The sequence below is a fragment of the Monodon monoceros genome, unplaced genomic scaffold (assembly GCF_005190385.1).
Source record: "Monodon monoceros isolate NGI ecotype Baffin Bay Population unplaced genomic scaffold, NGI_Narwhal_1 Super_Scaffold_18, whole genome shotgun sequence".
Classification (NCBI taxonomy): domain Eukaryota; kingdom Metazoa; phylum Chordata; class Mammalia; order Artiodactyla; family Monodontidae; genus Monodon; species Monodon monoceros.
Genome location: NW_021703774.1, coordinates 53,693,554 through 53,713,563, shown reverse-complemented (window position 1 = coordinate 53,713,563; position 20,010 = coordinate 53,693,554). Strand labels below are relative to the sequence as shown.

Below are 20,010 nucleotides of genomic sequence, written 5' to 3'. Positions count from 1 at the left end.
TTTTTAGAGCTTAAGAGATTTTGGAGATCAACTAGTCAAACCTCTTATTTTTCAGATAAAGAAACCACTGTGTTCATAGAATTGAGATGCCTTTCCCATGGCAAGAAAGAGCTCAAGATTTTTTACTGCTACGTGCTTTGTGCAGCAGCACACAACATACGAAGTATTAGGCGGTTTTACTAGACCAGCAGAAGAAGGGGGGCTATGGTTAAGTGGACTCTTTAGTGTAGTTTATCATGTGATGGATTTTTTTTCCTCTTGACCATATGTCTGTACCTGCTGGGCATAAAGCTGTTGATTAGTCTTAAGCCAAGTTTATGGAACACTGAACTGCTTAGCTGATAATCCTTGGTTTTCTAGGCAAAAAGTGACTATATAATGTATATAACTTTATCAAACTTACTCTTGAATAAATGACATATGTAGTTATGGCAGGAAAACCAAGAGAAAAATCTAAAGTCAATCTTCATTAGAATTATTGATTTTATTTATTTTCAAAATATTTTTCATTTATATTATTGCCTAGGAGATTTTGCTGAGTAGGCTTTTCTAAACTACAATAGAATGCATGGGTCAAAGTTTTACACAGCTGAGTATACCTAGAGTTGAATATTAGTATTAGAAGGGTAGCCTCTTGAAGTACATTTTAATTCAGTGGAATATAAATGATAATTATAGAAACAACTAGATTTTTTAGGTAATAGTTGAAGAAGTATATTAATCTCTCCTTGGAGATTGATTTGTTAGTTGCAGTGTTAGCTTTTTCTGATTTTTATTTGAAAATAGTATAATAATGCTGAAGAAATTTAAAAATAGTAGGTCACTGAATTAGCTATTACGATGCTATGGAACAATGCTGGAATGTTTGATGGTTTACGAAAACAAACATTTAGTTTTTAACTCATGGTTCTGTGGGTCTGACAGGGAGACTCTTCTGGCTGTAGATTGGATCCAGGTCTTTTTATCATGTTGCATTTTGGGGCCATTGGCTTCCTGGTACATGTTCTTCTCATGATAGATGGCAGAAACTCAGGGGACCAAGCCAAAAAACTCAAGTACGTTTGAAGTCCTGCTCAGATTTTGTTTACTGATATTCATTGACCAAAGCAGATTACATGGCTAAGCCCAAACTTATTTGGGCAGGGAAATATTTTGCTTCACTTACTCTAACTGGAGATAGTACCAAGCAAACATGGCAAGAGGCATAAATGTACAATTCTGTAATAGGGAGGAAGTAAAAAATTGGTAACAGTAATCTGATCTACCACAGACACCCACACATCTCACCTTCCTAATATAAATTCTTTTTTTTTTTTTTTTTTGCGTTATGCGGGCCTCTCACTGTTGTGGCCTCTCCCGTTGCAGAGCACAGGCTCCGGATGCACAGGCTCAGCGGCTATGGCTCACGGGCCCAGCCGCTCCGCGGCATGTGGGATCTTCCCGGACCGGGGCACGAACCCGTGTCCCCTGCATCGGCAGGTGTACTCTCAACCACTGCGCCACCAGGGAAGCCCAATATAAATTCTTAAATGAAAATTTTTTCCTGTATTGCAGTCTGTTTTTATGACATAGAAATATTATGTAATAATCATAATGTGCCTACCATTTAAAATTATTCTTTGTCCTATGATGGCTTCCTATTTTGGTTATAAAACATTTTTCTATTGCCTTTTAAACCATGCTTTGACTGTAAGTACTTGTATTATCCTTTTTTTTTTCCTATAATTATTTCAAGTAAGTGTTTTATCTATTTTTTTTTCTTTCTTTCATCACATTCACTGTACTGTTGATCTGGGAAATTATTGTCAGCTTTTCAGAGTCTCTTGTCTTCTTCACCTATATTTCTGTTTTCACAAATACTATATGAAACCATATGGCCATCTGCAACCTATTAAAATATATCTTGTACATCTTTTTGCTAGCATATAATTATGTTAGGACTTATTAGACTTCACATGACAGAAACGCAATTTAAGCATGCTTATTCAAAAAGAATTTATAGGAAGGGATATGGGTTAATTGGTATAGTTTGGATTCAGTGCCCACCTTTGGATCTGTTTAGCCAAAGGGTTGAGGTTTCTATAAAAGCCATGTGATTTGAGTAGAGGGAAAGCATATTCTCAGAAAAAAAGGTTTGGAGAGTATTGCTGGACAAATAGAAACAGGTATCCACCAAAGTAAAGTGAGCTAATGAGGTCCTTCTGTGCCTTGAATCGGGGCAGGGACACACTTGCATATATACGTACATATTGGTGTGGCTCTTGCCTGAGAACTAGAATAGTGGATGGACTGTTTAGTAAAAAGAGGTCATGGTAGTTTTTTCTAGGACTGACTCAATTCTTCAAAGCACAGAAGAATTGTGGTTGGTAAATGATGTTTTAAATTATTCATGTCTGTTTTCTTTTTGTAAATTAAGCATATTTCCTGTTTCCACTTTTGTAATGGGCCTACTATAGTCATTCTAATTTCCACGCCCTGGTTATCCTCCCAGCTTATCCAATTTTGACTCACACTCATATTTTCAGTTTTCTATTTTAGTTAGAGTCACTTGAAAATGAATAGGTACAAGCACGTAATCTAAAAGCAAGGAGTAGGCTAACCACATTCGGCACAGAAAGAAATTGGACCATGTACACAATGATTTTATAGTTTTGAATGTGTTTGGTTATTTTGGGAAGAAGATAGCTTCCAGTTAGACTTTGCTGAATATTGTTATACTGTTTCTTGTACATGTGAAAATTGTAGTTTTAGGCCTCCAAGTGAGGTGTTAATTTAGATATCATATTGTTCATTTGACAAAAATGACATGGCATTGAATTAAGAAATAAAAGCTATTTTAATAGAATTAGTACAATTACTATGGGTGTGGGAGATGAGTGTGTGTTTAAGTGATTTAAGTCAGTTAATTTATTGAGTTCCTTTGGGTTTGGAGCTGGGGAGAAGGAAGATGGATAGAAGAAACATTTATCAGATTTTCTGTAGCACTGCTTAGTTTCCTTTTTCTCATATACTGTTAAAATGCTGTAAAAATAAAAATGTTTATGCCTAGACTATAGTTCCCAGTATTGTTGTCTTTTTTTCTTCTTCTGTGCCTGAAGAAACATAAAAATGCTTTGTCAGATTTCACATTATAATTTTTGGGTTATAATAGGGCAGACCTTGAACAAAATGCTTTTAAAAACAGCTTTGCTTTTGTGCGCTGCTCTGTTTTACATGCTGAGTTGAAATGGATGTATTAGTCTTGAGTTCACAGAACAGTGAGCTCCATATTATTTAAAATACTCCTGAAAATTTTCCAACTGCTCTTTCTTTTGATTTGATGTAATAGCAGATCCCCATATATAAAGAGAAAGTAACATTTTGCTTAGCATTCTGCTGCATAATCATAGACTTAGGTTATATTTTGAATTGACTTGTTGGAATGGAATTCTTCCACACATCACATAGAATGAGAATCTTAAGATTAAGTGCCTTTAGAATCCATTCAGTACAACTTCCTACCTGATGCAGGAGTCCAGCCTGCTATGTCCAAAATAATTGACTTGTTTTTTAAACAGATTATTTATTGAGCCCATACTGTGTGTAGGCACTGTGCTGGGGATGTGTTGGTGAATAAAATAAAAATAGACATGGTCCCTGTTCTTGTGTAGATAGTTTAGCTTGTAGTTGAGTGCTCAGTCTGTTTATTCAGTCTCCGCAAGTTATTTTTTGAACCTAAGTACTCAAATTGGAAAGAATCGACATTCTTAGCAGTATTGAGTTTTGCAATCTGTGAATGTTGAGTATCTCTCCATCTATTTAGATCTTCTTTAATTTCTTTCATTAGCGTTTTGTAGATTTCTACTTACCAATAGATCCTATAGATATTTTGTTAGATTTTTACATAAGTATTTCATTTTTTGGTGCTATTGTAAATGCTGTTGCTTTTTAAAAAAACTAAAATTTCCCATTGTTTATTGTTTGTGGGGAAGAGATTGGCTTTTGTGTATTGCCCTTGTATCCTGTGACTTTTCTGTACTCACTCATTCTAAGGTTTTTTTTGGTAGATTCTTTGGGATTTTCTGCATAGATAATTATGTAATCTGTGAATAAAGACAGTTTTATTTCTTCCTTTTCAATCTTTATAACTTTTATTTCTTATGATATTGAATCACAGGTGAGAGAGAGGCATCATTGCGTGGTTCCCAGTCTTAAGGGAAAGTGTCCAGTCTCTTCAGTCTCTCACAATTAAGTATAATGTTAGCTATAGGTTTTTTTGTAGATATTCTTTACCAAGTTGAGGAAGTTCCATCCATTGCTAGTTTACTGAGAGTTTTTGTAATGAATGGGTGTTACATTTTGTCAAATGCATTTTCTGCATCAATTGACATGATCATGATTTTACTTTAGCTTATTGATGTTTGATTACATTGATTTTTGTGTCAGTCTTGCATCCCTGGGGTATAATTTTTTTATACCTTGTTGGAGGTGATTTTATAATATCTTGTCTATAGTTTTCTTGTAATCTGGTTTTGGTATTAGGGTAATGTTGGCCTCATAGAATGAGTTAGGAAGTATTTCCTCTCCTGTTTTCTGGAAGAGATTACGGAGAATTGATACTATTTCTTCCTTAAATGTTTGGTCGAATTAACCAGTGAAGCCATCGGTGTCTGGTACTTTCTTTTTTGGAAGCTTATTAATTATTGTTGGTTAAATTTATTTAAAAGTATAGAGCTATTCAGGTTATCTATTTTTCCTGGTGTGAAGTTTGGTACTTTATGTCTTTCAAGGGACTGGTCCCGTTCATCTAAGTCACCAAATTTGTGGGCATAGAATGGCTTGTAGTATTCATTTATTATCCTGTTAATGTCCAGGGCGTTGGTAGTGATGACCTTCTTTCATTTTTTATATTGGTAATTTGTGTATTCTCTTTCTTGTTTAGCCTGGCTAGACTATCAATTTTATTTATCTTTTTAAAGAACTATCTTTTGGTTTTGATTTTTAAATTTTTTTGTATTGTTTTCTTGTTTCAATTTCATTGATTTCTGTTATATTTTTTATTTCTTTTAATCTGCTCTCTCTTTTTTTAGTTTCCTAAGGTTCCTAAGGAAGCATAAGTTTTTTATAATTTTAGGTGTTTTTTTCTTTCCTAGTATATGCATTCAGTGCAACATATTTCTAAGTACTGCTTTCACTGCGTCCCACAACCTTTGATAAACTGTATTTTCATTTTTGTTTAGTTCAAAGTATTTTAAAATTTCTCTTGAGTCATCTTCTTTGACTCATGATTATTTAGAAGTGTGTCATTTAATTTCCAAGTACTTGGGAATTTCCAAGCTATCTGTTACAGATTTCTAGCTTAATTCTATTATGGTTTGACAATATTTATACAGTTTTAATTTTTTTAAATTTGCCAAGGTATGTTTTATGGCCCAGAATATGGTCTCCCTTGGTGACTGTTCTCTGTGAGAAAGTATATTCTTTTCTTGTTAGATTAGTATTTTGTAAACGTCAGTTAGATCAAGTCGACTGAGAGTGCTATTCAGGTCATCTATATCTTTGTTAATTTTCTGCCTGCTTGATCTGTCATCTCAGATAGGGATGTTGAAGTCTCCAAGTATAATAGTGGATTTGTCTGTTTCTCCTTTCAGTTCTATCAGTTTTTGCCTCAAGTACTTTAATTCTCTGTTCTTAGGTGCATACTCATTTGTTTCTTGTGTTTTCTTGGATAATTGACCCTCTTATTATTATATAATACCCCTCTTTATCTCTGATAATCTTTCTAGTTCTGAAGTCTGCTTTGTCTAAAATCAATATAGTTATTCCAGCTTTCTCTTTTTTGAATGTTAGAAATTTCTTTATTATTACTTATTATTAAGTACCAACTAAATATGCAAAAAATTTGAAGCCACCCTTCCACAACCCACTCTCCCCTCTCACACCCAAATTCCACACTTAGCTTCCAGCAATTTGTCAAAATTATCATTTAAGTGTTTCTTCCAGTTTATGGCTCCAGCAGCTTTTGGTGCAGGTAAACAGATCTCAGTCGCTGTCTCTCTTTTGCTTGCCCTCCGATTTGGAATGGCAGTTGGTCCTGTGACCTCAGTTCTCTGATGGATCCAAGAAAAGCTATTGATTTTCAGTTTGTTCAACCTTTTCTTGTTATAGGGAAGGGAGTGATGACTTCCAGGCTCTTTAGCTGATACCAGAAGTTGAATTATTTGTCTTTTTATTACTGACTTGTAAGAGTTCCTCATATAATCTGGATATTAGACCCTTATCAAATATATGACTTGCAAATATTTTCTCATCCTGTGGATTTTATTTTTACTTTCTTTATGGTATCATTTTCAGCACATTTTAAATTTTGATGTAGTCCAGTTTAACTATTTTTTTCTTTTGCCACTTGTGCTTTTGATGTCATATCAGAAACCATTCTTAACCCAAGGACATGAAGATTTACTCCTATGTTTTCTTCTAACAGTTTTATAGTTTTAGTTCTTATATTTAGGTCTGTGATCCATTTTGAATTAAGTTTTGTGTATGGTGTGAGGTTGGGGTCCAACTTCATTCTTTTGCATGTGGTTATCTAATTGTCCCAACACCATTTATTGAAAAGACTATTCTTTCCATATTTAAATCTTATTACTTGCCTGTGGAAATATTTTAAAGTATTGACTTTGCATTCTCAGATTTTGTGTTTGTGTGCAAATTTGATAAGCATGTCATCTCTATATTGAGGTTCAAAGCAATCTTCAGTCCAATAAAGTAGCATTAGGTAAACTTCTAAAAGTATCCATAACGCCCTTCAAGGCAGAGTCTTTATGGTTGTAATGAGAGCTGTCTTAATTTTGAGTAGAATGAGAAGTGGTGAGCTGTGTTCTGGAGGGGTCACAAAATTACATATGGTAAACTAATAGTTTTCTTGTTAGCATGGCAGAATATCTGACATTCTCTTGGGCTAAAGAAAACCTCTATTATAAATGGACATCTTATTTGAATTGAGCAACCATTAGTATTCATTCGCATGCTAATTCAGGATTAACTATTAGTGTAAATATCACTTATCTAAGAAGAATGTTTTGGTGGAAGAGACAGATAAGTTTTGAAGGAGGAGAGGTGTGGGGAAAGTTCAGTACACATAGTGATGTTCCATTGATACCAACCTTGGATCTCAAGAACAGATGAGGAGACTTTAAGAGACAGTATAATGTAGTGTTTTAGAGCATGTACTCTGAAGTCAGACTACCTAGTTCGAATACTGGCTCCACATTTGGTAGTTGTGAGAACTTTAGCCTGATTGGGGCTTTTAACATTTTTTTCAACACATTTATTAAATACCTACTATGTACTAGACACTAAAGTAGGAATGGAATATTCCCTGGTGAACAAAACAGAGTTGGGATTGCGGGATAGCCTTAACATCAGGGGTGGCCTCAGGCTTCTCTGCCTTTCCTGTCTATATTTCATCTCATACTAACTATAGTTGACCTTTGAACAACATGGGTTTGAACTGTCTGGGTCTGCTTATACACAGATTTTTTTCAATAAATACTATAATACTACACAATCTGTGGTTGGTTGAAGCCACAGATGAGGAATCAAGGATATAGTGGGCCAGCTATGGTACTTGAGCATCTGTGGATTTTGGTGTCTGTGGTGGTTCCTAGAACCAATTCTCCATGGATACTGAGGGACACCTGTATTCTTACCCCCATACTCATTATTATGTAGCTATTGTGGCCTCCTTTCTGTTCCTCAGTAAGCCTTTTCTTACATCAAGGCTTTTGTATTTGCTATTTCTTCTACTTGAAGTTCTTTCTCCCTAGTTCTTTCCATGGTTTGCTTATTCTTATTAAATCCAAATGTCAACTGAATCCATATTGCTCCCTGCCCCTTCTCATCATCTTTTCCAGTACTTTTTCCAGTATGTGATCCTAGTTAATTTTCTTCTGTATTATTTATCACATCCATAAGAATGTTAGTTCTAAGAAGACTGGGCCTTCGTTCATCTCACTAATCATTTAGTCTCCAGTTTCCATTACAGTTTCTATCACATAGTAGGGACTCATTAAATATTTGTTGAGTGGACGAAACAAAGCTGATACCTGTAGGAGTCAGCCATATGAAGGTAGGAGATAAGAGCTAAGACCCTAAAGTGGGAAAAAACTTTCCAAGACTAAAGAGCCGTAATGATAAAATGACAGAGGCAAGGGTGTGTCAGGCCTTTAAGTCCTGGCAAGGAGTTTGGATTTTATTTGAATTTTAATGAAAAGATTTTAGTCTGGAGTTTTAATGTAATCCAACTTACTTTCCAAAAGATTTCTTTGGCTGTTCTGTGAAGAGTAGATTAGGGAGAAGACTGGAGGTAGGAGATGGGTTAGGAGACTTTTATAGTAGATGAGATCATAGCTTGGATTAGGTTGGTAAAATGGATGTGGAGAAAGATGGGGATAGATGTGGGATTTATTTTGGAAGTGGGGCTGACATGACTTGGCAGTGAGAGGAATGAAGAAGTAGAGATGCATCAAGGATGATAACCAGATTTTTTGTTTGAGCAACTTGGTGGAAGGTGGTATTCTTTACTGAAATGGGAAATCTGAATAAGGAACAGCTTTGGATGGGACATTAGGAATTCCATGTGGGTCACATTTTAAGATACTGATAAGAATTCCACATGGAAATATCAAATAAAGAGTTGGATTCCAAATCAGGAGTTTAGAGGAGACATTTGGGTTAGGATAGAAATTTGGGAGTCTTTCAGCATATAGATGCTATTTAAATCCATGGCAATGAGAGATATTACTTAGAGTGTGTGGCAAGGAATCAGAAAAAAAAGCTCGGGACTTGAACTTGGGGGAATTTCCAACATTTAGAGGTCAAGTAGAGGAGTGGCAACTGAAAAAGATTTGGAGAAGCATAGGCCACAGAAAGAACACCTGGAATGTGTGCTGTCTTGGCAATCACGGATTCATGGGGCAGCCTGAAGGGTAAAAACATGGCTTTTAACACATACAGCATTTTCAGAAACATGTAACGTGCAAAATGAGAAAAACCTTTAGAGGACAGATGAATGTGCTTGAAGGGTTTTAAAAAGGAAGGATGTTTATATGCCTAACAAATAAATGAAGGCTAGCTAATTACACCGGCCTTGGAGTTTGCAGTAATTATCCTTTGTTTTGATATTATTAGAAACTTTGACTTTTGATAACGTTAGGAGGTAATTTTTTAAAGTGTAACTTGAAGGGGGAAGTTATTATTAATTTTTTTTTTTCTGAGAGTAATGGTGTTAGTGTCACCTAATGGCAAAATGAGATATTGCAGCCGTATTTATATGAGGCAGTGAACAAAATAACCTAATTAGAAAGAGAAAAAGAACATTTATGGGGGAATTTTTGGCATGGAGCAGACTTACCATGGTTACAAGGTCCTGCGTTCTTTAGCACTGGTCTACTTGTCCTACCTCTCTGTCACATTACCCCTTTGGTCACTGAGCAGATTGGTTAATATACAGTTCTTTTTTATCTTCCAGGTTTCAGCTCAAATATTTCCCTTTCAGAGAGTCCTTTCCTACCACCTTACTTAAAGTTGTCCGTGTATTCCTTACAGCTACTCTTTGTTACATTAGGCTGTTGTATTTTCTTCATAGCCTGAGAATGATTTGGGATTACCTTACTTGCTTGTTTCCTCACTAGATGTAAGCTCCACGAGAGGAGGCAACTTGTTTGCCTTATTCGCTCATGTAACCGCAGTTGTGAGTATACTGACTGTTATATAGTGTACATGTTCAGTTAAAATTAGTTGTGTGAATATTTGAATTTCTGGAAGTGATAGAGAATGTTGAGTTTCTATGGTGTAAAGTAGAGATCTATCCAGAAAACAGAATCACACTGTATTTGATTACTGCTGCATGAATGCAATGTGAAAGCTTTGCTCCCCTCACCTCCCCTGCTTTTTTTGCCTCCTGTAGATAAGTGGCTACATGTCTGGAAAAGAAAAGATACATGGCTTAGGGTGTTGAATTCTATGTTAATCAGTCAACTTAAGGGACACAGAAAAAATATTTTAAGGTACAATACTTAGTCTTGAGGAGATAAGTTTTTGCAGACATTTAGGTTTAGTTATAAAGTAATTTCAGTGAATGTATTTTTGTTTGTGTATGAATTTGTAGATACTTCTAGCTTATTTATTTATTATTTAGTTTTCTATTTATTAAAAAGAACAAAAAGTATTTCTAGGAGAAATATGTAGAGTGCCAAATAGTAGTAAATCCTTTTAGTTGAGATATGGTCAGGTTTGTGTTGTTTTTCAGGGAACAATATGGTTCTTTTAGCGTGGAAACTCAGGGTACATTTCCATTATGTGGCCCAGCCCAAGAAGGTAGCCTCCCTAGTTTTGAGATAATTATCTAGCCAGCAGAATTCTTCCTTGCATGAACCAATTTTAAAGGCCAAAGATTGATCAGGTACTTAATAGTTCATGTTTTTATTCACTAATTTTTGTTCTTACTCCTTGTGGTTTTGACCAGGTGGATGTGGGAAGAGAGGTTTGCAGCACTGAAATGGAGGTCAGAGCTTCATTACAGAAGATTAGTGGGTCATCGGATTCTGTGACTACACTGAACAGTGAAGAATTTGTTTTGGTTCCTCAGCATGCAGATGATACTTCTACAAAAGATGATGAAAAACCTGAACTGAAGGTATTTTTCCCTTTTCTACAAATGATATTATTTTAAATTATTATTATTTTTAACTAGGTGAAACTTATCTCAGGAGATATATAAAATCCAAAGGTTTTTCTTGAGTACTGACCTTGAGACTAGAATCAGTGTTTGATTTATCCAGATGCTAATTATTTGGTTTGTGTATTTTTGAAGTTTTTGCTTTCGGTTTTTTATCTTTTACTTTAGAATTCAGAAAGAAGGAATAGGAGGGAAAAAAGAAGAGAAAGGATAATTGGCAAGTTAGACTTAATGGTTAAATCTTACATAAATTTAATTTATCTGGATATTTTTGTCTCTCTTACTGCTGCTGGGTTTTAAAAATTAATTATATAAGTATGTAGTTATGTATTATTTTCACTTGACTTTTCCTTATGATTTTTATGTTTTAAGTCAGCTGGTAACATTCAAGTATGTGATTTAACACTTGTCTGAATATTTTTGAAGTATATGTTTTATAATTTTAGCAGTTGAGTTTTTATTTGGATGTGGTCCTTTTTCTTTTTCATTTTTATGTTGCCTTTCCTGACTTGAAAAAAAAAAAAAAAAAAGAACCAAATAAACCCAGGTATACATGTATGGGAAGTGCATAACCACCCTCTAGAAATAGGAAGAGAGAAATTAGCCAAAAATGCTGTATATTATTTATGTCTTTTATTTAATATTAATTATATCAAAGGTATGTTAGTATGTTAATCTAATAAAATCAATCTAATAAAATTTTATAAAAATCAGATTATTAAGTACTCATTTTACATTATGTTGAGGATATATATTTTTATAATTTTATTAATCAGTGGATTTCTTTAAATTTATTCAAATATCTGTATTTAAATAAACAGCTCTTTAAATTCATTTAACTCTGTATTTTCATATTAATGTGTTTAAGGCATTTATTTACTTAGGCTTTGTGTCTCACTTGCTTTTAAGAAGAAGATGAGTCAACTTAAGAGTAAGGAAATTAGCAGTACTCCTTGACAGCTCAAGCAAAATTTGTAAAGGAGTCAGAAATATGTTTATGCTATGATAACAAAAAGTATGACCTTTTAAATGATATCAGTGCTACATATTATCTATTTAAATGTATCCATTTTCCTCTTTAAAACACATAAATTAAAAAAAAAAAAACAAAACATAAATTTAGGATTACCCAGTTTTTAGAATACGTTTCTAAAAGAGAAAAAGAAAAAAATAAGAAAATAAAATATCTGTAAATAAGATCTTAGATCAGATATAGTTGGAAAATGCCTGGTATGTTTCTGAAGAATCCTTTTCTGATACTAATAATCCTCTAATTTAGTTGAGTTTATAACTCAGGATTTTATATATATCTAATGAAATTAGGTACAGCTGTATAAATTCTTGGTATTCAGTAACTATATTTAAATTTAAATATTTAGATTGTTTAAATTTCTTCTAGAAATGAAATATTTTCATTAAGTTCCAGAACCATGTTATGATTGAAACGAATTGTCTTGCTTTGTCTGTAGATAGTTTCTAATGGTGATGAACAACTGGAAAAAGCCATGGAAGAGATTTTGAGAGATTCTGAGAAAGGGCAAAGCAGCCTTCCTGTTGATTGTCCGAGTTCCAGTGAGATTTCAGACCATTCATTTGGAGATGTTTCGGCCAGCCAAATAAATAAGCCATCTCTTCAATTAATTTTGGATCCGTCGAATACAGGTACTGTATTGAACTCTTAGAAAGTATAATAGAAATGGGATAAAGTGATAATGAAAATTTTAAGATGAATATTAGAAAATTTTATTAGCTTCATTTTCTGAGATCAAGGCCAGCAGCTTTTCAGTTCCCACATTGGTTCTTATGTTTCTGTTTGTATCTCCACCTGTAAAATCAGTCTCAGTGTTCTTTGAGAACTGGCTCTATGTCTGGGCATTCATTTTACCCCTAGTACTTGGCATATAGTAGGCCCTCAATAAATACTTATTGAACAAATGAATAAATTCTTGGGTATCAAAGAACAGTGTAATGGGCACATTCTTCCATATAATGTGACTTCTTACTCAGTTTGACTACAGTTATTTCAATTACAATTTGTGAAAATTCTAAGTAAAATAACATATCAACTCCATCAGTGTAATAATACTGTAAAAGTATTTATTACAGTGTAATAAATAATATGTACGTGCATGAATGAGTAGGATTTATAGTAGGAATACCAGCTTGTAAGTCAAAATGGTTTTGGATGAAGGAAAAGCCAAACCAAACCCAACCCAACTCCTACTTCAGCTTGTTTAAACACTGGAGGTGTGGTTTGATCTGGCCTCTGGTAGTATTTCTTTGTAAACTACTCAGCTTTGATCTTCTCCATGTCATCTTTCTCCTTAACTGGCATCCTTTGTGGTCACAAAGTAGGTAGCTGCAGAAATTGATAAGTAAGGCTAGGTGATTTGTTCATGTCTGGTGACCAAGAGAAAGGCTCTGATCTTTTACCCATCGAACAAAAGTTGTGAGTTTTACTCTGATTGGACCAACTGAATCATTTTCTAGTAGTCTGGGGAATGATATGAGCCAATAGGTGGTGTAGGCCTTGGTTATATTCAAACTCCTCAGTGAGTCATTCTGACAGAGGAGATGAGATCATCCTGACTGATTTAAGGCACTCATGATCCATTTCTGAATGTTCGTGTAGGGTAGGTGCAGATATAGGCCAGAGTGCTACACAGTGGAAACACGGTGGCCCTACCTTACACTGTACCCCAAATTTATTCCTAGTGAATCAAATATTTAAATGGGAAAAATGAACCTTTAAGAAGAAAATAATGAGAATATTTTTGTGATTGTCAGGGTAGGAAAAGCCAAATCATAAAGGAAAAGCTACTTGCATTTTAATACATAAAAGCTTAAATCTGAATGAGAAAAGTACCATAATAAATATGGCTAAATGAGGCTCAGAGAAGATATTTGCCATGTGTTGGGGGTCCCCGAAAGTGCCCCTAGTTTAATGATTCATTATAAAGACTCGTAGGTTTCAGTGTATATTCATATTCATGGCTAGATTTAAGTTCAAGGGGACTTTATATATGTGTGTGTGTGTGTGTACACACAAGATTGGAAATAAGCCTTACAAAATATTAATTTTTTTAGTTCTTGATTGAGGGAACATGAGAGATTATATTTTTCATTGTGCTTTTCTTTATCTTTTGAATTTCTTAAATCCCTAGCCTTCGCCCCAAACCCAAAGCATACTGACATCAACATTCCTATAGTTATTTTTTTGGTTAATAGATTAATCAAAAGGAAGAAATACCTTTATCTTCTCATGTATTGAAAGCTCTGATGGGTTATTGGAATCAGTTGTCCTTTGCAATGGCCTAGATAATATTCTTATTTCTGAGCATATTTGATAGGGACCATGTATAATGTACTTGTGTGTTTTCAACACCCATTATATTAAATACATTTTTAAAAAATGTATCTTTCCCTGAAGATCTCAGTGGATAAGAATTTCCACTTTGCTTTACAAGTAAGTTTTTAAAAAGCATTCTTTCCTTGTTATATATTGTTTCTTTTCATTTTCAATGAAAAGACATGTTTTGTGTTCTCCCCAAAATTAATATATTGAAATCCTAGTGATGGTATTAGGACGTCGGGCCTTTGGGAGGTGATTAGGTCATGAGGGCAAAGCCCTCATAATTGGGATTATGTCCTTCTAAAACAGACTCCAGAGAGCTAGCTTGTGCCTTCTGCAGTGTGAGGACACAGTGAAAAGATGCTGTCTAGAAAGTGAGCTCTCATGAGGCACCAAATCTGCCAGAGCCTCAGTCTTGGACTTCCTAGCATCCAGAGCTGTGAGAAATAAATGTCTGTTGTTATAAGCCACCCATGTGGTATTTTGTTATATAGCAGCCTGAAAGAACTATGAGAAGACATTTCAGCTGCCTCTTCATAGTTGCAGTTTTTGTTAACAGAATTGTTGTGGTCGATTAAAATGACACATAACTTCAAAGGTAAGGGACTGTCTGGAAAGTATCTAGATTTAAATGGGCTAAAGTGAACATTAAAGATATGTAATTTGCCAGTGATAAATTTAGATAGATAAGGGCTTTTGTTTAAACATCATGATAACTTGTTGGTTTTTGTCATTTGGTGATTGTATGTCCTGGCTACTTGGATTCACCTCTACAGGGAATCTACTAATTTACTGTAATGTACTAAAATACTGTGTGGATACATAGATGAGTCTTCTCTCTCATGCTCTTTGTTATTCTTTGCATCTTTCTGCTAAGGAAGGGATGATGGAATTCAAAAGTATGACTTGAACAGGACTGAATTTATATTTAGGAGGATATGAATTTCTTACATCGATGTGTGATTTCACGAGATCTAAAAGTGTTGCCTTGCTAAAAATATTTTGCTGTTTGTTTGCTTAACTTCGGATTTCCACTAGTCATGAGTTTTGTCTACATGAAAGCTGCAGTTATGATACATTTAGTTGTGGATGAGATAGGATCTAAGTGGTACCCAGAAATGATGTGTGTTTGCCATTAATTGGTTGCTAAAAGGACCACTAGCTCTAAAAATTTTCATTTATTTACTGATTGATTCATTTGGCATATACTGAGTGCCTAGTCTTTTAGACACTTGTTATAAGTGCTGGGAATAAAAAGAGGATAGAACAGTTCCTTCCCTTGAAGAGCTGGTACTCTATAATTAAGGGCAGAATAAACTTCATTTTGATTTTAATTCATTCTATTTTAGACCTTTCATAGAGGCTAAGATATGATATCTGGAGTTCAGACCTAGATTTGAATCCAGGCTCTGCCTGCAGCTTAGACAAATTATTCAACTACTCTAATGATCAGTTATCTCATCTGTAAAATAGAGATAAAATAGAACCCGTTTCATAGGGATTTAGAAGTTCAAATGATACCATCCACATAAAGTATTTTGTAAAATGCCTGGCACAAAGTAAGTACCAAATAAAATGTTTGTCATCATCAGTAGTTTTGGAAATCTTGAACCTCAGAATAAAATCACATACAGTTTTAGGTCAAAGCCCAGTAATTATAACATATCACTTTAAATGGGCATGGGGGGGACTTCTCTGGTGGTCCAGTGGTTAAGAGTCCGTGCTTCCACTGCAGGGGGCATGGTTTGATCCCTGGTTAGGGAACCAAGATCCCGCGTAGCGTGTGGCTCGGCCAAAAAAAAAAAAACAAAAAAAAAACAAAGGGCATGGGGCAGGGTGTAGGCCCATTAACTCCATTGACATACCTAACCCCTGGATTTCTATGGAGCAATGTTCTTTGAATACTCTAAAGATGTTGTCCTGCTGTCTTCTCTTCTCTATCATTTCTGATGAGAAATCTGCAGTCATTTGAATCACTTATTTGTTCACTTATTTGTAACGTGCAGTTTGTCCACTTTCAATATTTTTTTCAATATTTTTGTTTTCCAGCAGTTTGGTTATATGGGTATGGTTTTCTTTGAATTTATCTTTGTTGGTGTTCACTGAGATTCTTGGATCTGTAAATTTATATCTTTTATGAAATTTAGGAAGTTTTCAGACTTTTTTTTTTTTTTTTTTTTGCGGTATGCGGGCCTCTCACTGTGTGGCCTCTCCCGTTGCGGAGCACAGGCTCTGGACGTGCAGGCTCAGTGGCCATGGCTCACGGGCCCAGCCGCTCTGCGGCATGTGGGATCTTCCCGGACCAGAGCACGAACCTGTGTCCCCTGTGTCAGCAGGTGGACTCTAAACCACTGCGCCACCAGGGAAGCCCTCAGACATTTTTTAGAAAATTTTTTTGTGCATAGTCTTTTTCTTTTCCCGTGACTCAGACAACAAAGCTATAGGTATTTTCATATTTTCCTGCAATTCCTAAGGCTCTTTTCATTGTTTTCCAATCTTTTTCTTTTCTCCCTTCTTTAGTTTAGAAAATTTCTGTTGATCTGTATTTCAGTTTACTGGCTCACTATTCTGTTATCTCCTTTCTTTTGAGCCCATCCAGTGAATTTTTAATTTTAGATATTCTATTTTTCTGGTCTAAAATTCACCTTTTTACATTTTCTGTTCCTCTGCCATGGATTTTAATATTTTCACTCATTCCAGGTTTGTTCACCTTTATGTCATAGAGCATGGTTATAATACCAATTTTAAAGTCTTTGATAATTCCAGCAACTGCATGCATCATTTTGGGATTGGTATCTGTTGATTGCTTTTCCCTTGACAATTGGTCACCTTTTTCTATTTTTGTTTTTTGTTTTTTTTGTTAGTTGAGTAACTGAATTGTTTTCCAGACTTTCTGAAACTTACGTTTTGAGATTCTGTTTCCAGATAAAATCCTCTGAAGAATGTTGATTTTGTTTTATTTTAGCAGGCAGTCCACTTGGTTACATCCAGACTGCAAGTTCGATCTTGCTTTCTGGTTCCAAAGTCAATCAATTCCAAAACCTTTGCTGTGCTTCTTTGGTCTGTTGCACACATGTATAGCATGGTGGTGAACCCAAGACTTGTGTTAGTTCATACACAAAATTAGGGGATTACCTTCTCCAACTCTCCTCCTCAGGATTTCCCCCATACTCTCTGGCTTCTTGGGGCCCATTTTCCTTCTTCTCTTGCATAGAAAGACAGGTTTCTCACTTCAGGACAGAGTGGTGAGAGAAAAGAAAGAAAAAAAATAGCAGAGGTTTCCTTTTCCTTTTTGAACCACAAGAGCCAAGCCCATTTGTTTGGGTGTTCTAACCACTGAGAGGTTCCTTTTCTTCGAGTTGCATATGCTACGGCACTCCATCCTTTCCCCCCAGCCCCACTTCCCACATAGTGGTGCAGCTCCAACACTGGGGCTGGCCTTGTGGTAGAACTGGGAGAGAAAAAAGAGAGAGAGAGAAAAGAAAGTTATAATTCCCCAAATGTTCTCTGGTTTACAGGGACTCTTTTTTTCTGTGCTTTGGCCAGAAAAATTGGATTTCTCTCACAGTTTTGTTGCTCACTGCACAGTTCTGCTACTTGGGCGGCCCGTAGATCAAATATGGGATATAAAGGATGAAAAAATGTAAAAGGGAATTCAGTACTATACTGGTAGTTCTTCACGTTTTGACCTCTCTCCAATCTGTCTGTTGTTACTTGCTTTAAAAAAAAAACAAAACAATCCTGGGCTTCCCTGGTGGCGCAGTGGTTAAGAATCCGCCTGCCAATGCAGGGGACACGGGTTCAAGCCCTGGTCCTGGAAGATCCCACATGCCGCGGAGCGACTAAGCCCGTGCACCACAACTACTGAGCCTGCGCTCTAGAGCCTGTGAGCCACAACTACTGAGCCTGTGAGCCACAACTACTGAAGCCCACACGCCTAGAACCTGTGCTCCACAGCAAGAGAATCCACCTCCATGAGAAGCCAGTGCACCACAACGAAGAGTAGTCCCCGCTCGCCGCAGCTAGAGAAAACCTGCACACAGCAACAAAGACCCAATGCAGCCAAAAATAAATAAAATAAAATAAATTAAAAAAAATAAAAACAAGTAGTTACTTGTTTATATTCTATAAAAGTAGTTACTTTTTATATTCTGCCCAGTGTTTTCAGTTACTACATAGAAGCTATAGCAGACTTGTTACTTCAATTTGACTGGTTCAGTTTGAGGATCTTCAGTTCTGCTAGTTTTTGCTTCAAGTATTTTGAAGCTCTGGTATTAGGGGCATAGCCACTTTTTAAATTATGTTTTCCTTATAAATTGACCCTTTTATCATTGTGAAGTGTCTCTTTTTCTCCTGTTACTGTTTGTTGTTTTGAAGTCTGATTTTTCTGATATTAATATAGCCATTCTGGTTTTCTTATAATTAGTGTTTGTGTGGTATATCTGTTTATTTCCTCCCTCCCTCCCTTCCTCCCTCCCTCCCTCTCTCCCTCCCTCTCTCTCTTTCTTTCATCTTTTTTTTTGGCATTTTATTTTATTTAGTTATTTATTTTTATAAATAAATAAATTAATTTTTTGGCTGTGTTGGGTCTTCGTTGCTGCACGGAGACTTTCTCTAGTTGCAGTGAGCGGGGGCTGCTCTTCGTTGTGGTGTACTGGCTTCTCATGGCGGTGGCTTCTCTTGTTGCAGAGCACCGACTCTAGGCCTGTGGGGTTCAGTAGTTGTGGCATGCAGGCTCAGTAGTTGTGGCTCACGGGCTCTAGAGCGCAGGCTCAGTAGTTGTGGTGCACGGGCTTAGTTGCTCCACGGCATGTGGGATCTTCCAAGACCAGGGCTTGAACCCATGTCCCCTGCATTGGCAGGCAGATTCTTAACCACTGTGCCACCATGGAAGTTCTTCTATCTTTATGGAAGATCTTGGTGGCTGCAGTGTGGAGAATAAATTGGAGGAAAGAAAGACTGGAGGTTACTGCTGTAGTAATTTGGGTAATGACTATGGGGCCAAAGAAAAGTGGGATGGATTCAAGAGTTATTCAAGGCATGTACATCTAATGAATTCAATTTTGGACATAATGATTAATAAGATTTCCAAATGGGGATGACCAGCAGTCTGCTGTATTTTAAAGAAATTAAATGGCAAGGAAAAAGTCGTTCCCTCATATTTATAACTTTTGGTGCTCTTCAGTTTCCCTCTAGTATCATTTTCCTTTATCCCAAGGATCTTCTTTAATATTCTTGTTTTCTTATGCAAATTAGAATTAGTTGTTATATCCATCCAGGGAATATTTCATTTCAGATCTTGCATTTTTTATCTCTAGAATTTCTTTTGGTTCTTTTTTCTGGCTTCCATTTTTCTCCTTCTTTTGTTAGGTGTTTTTCTTTAATTCCTCTATCATAGTTATAATAGTTACTTTAACGGTCTTGTCTACAATTTTGTCATCTGTCTTTTTTGGATCCATTTATGTATTGTTTTTGTATTTGGGGTATACAGAGTTTCATGAATCTGTGAGCTACACAGATTTTGTAAAACATTTATTTCTTCAGAAAGCTTTTTCCCCACCTTTTCCTCTTCTGTAGAATTCCAGTTACACATACGTTAGACAATTTGAACTACTTGATCTACCGTGTTCATCAGTCACCAAAGCACAGTTTTACCATACGATCTTGCAAATAATTGTTTTTGCATAAGTACTTGCTAAATTAACAAAAATGCATATATGTATATATGTATATTCTAGACATGTTTGTATTCAGCCTTAAAATGTATTTGTAGTTTTTTATATGTCCCTTTTGAAATATATACATTGAACTGATTCAGAAGTGGAAAAAACATGTTTCAGTGATTGAAGAACATGGTAGATGAAGTACTTCATTTGAATAGCTTTAGTTTTTCAATAGAAAAAAAGTGGTGAAGGGTGCATGATTTAGTATAATATTT

General features: G+C 35.5%; 1 protein-coding gene across 5 annotated transcripts in view; it reads left to right on the top strand.

The window, feature by feature from the left end:
* Positions 1 to 20,010, top strand: part of RABGAP1L (RAB GTPase activating protein 1 like) — a 687,593-nt gene that overhangs the window by 52,719 nt on the left and 614,864 nt on the right. For all 5 annotated transcript variants that reach the window (XR_003794384.1, XR_003794383.1, XM_029228031.1 and 2 more), the window contains exons 2-3: positions 10,508 to 10,678; positions 12,190 to 12,382. Coding sequence is in view for 3 of the 5 variants with exons in the window: in XM_029228031.1 (XP_029083864.1) it covers positions 10,541 to 10,678; positions 12,190 to 12,382 (331 nt within the window). In the remaining 2 variants the exon portion in view is untranslated. The remainder of the gene's footprint in view (positions 1 to 10,507; positions 10,679 to 12,189; positions 12,383 to 20,010) is intronic.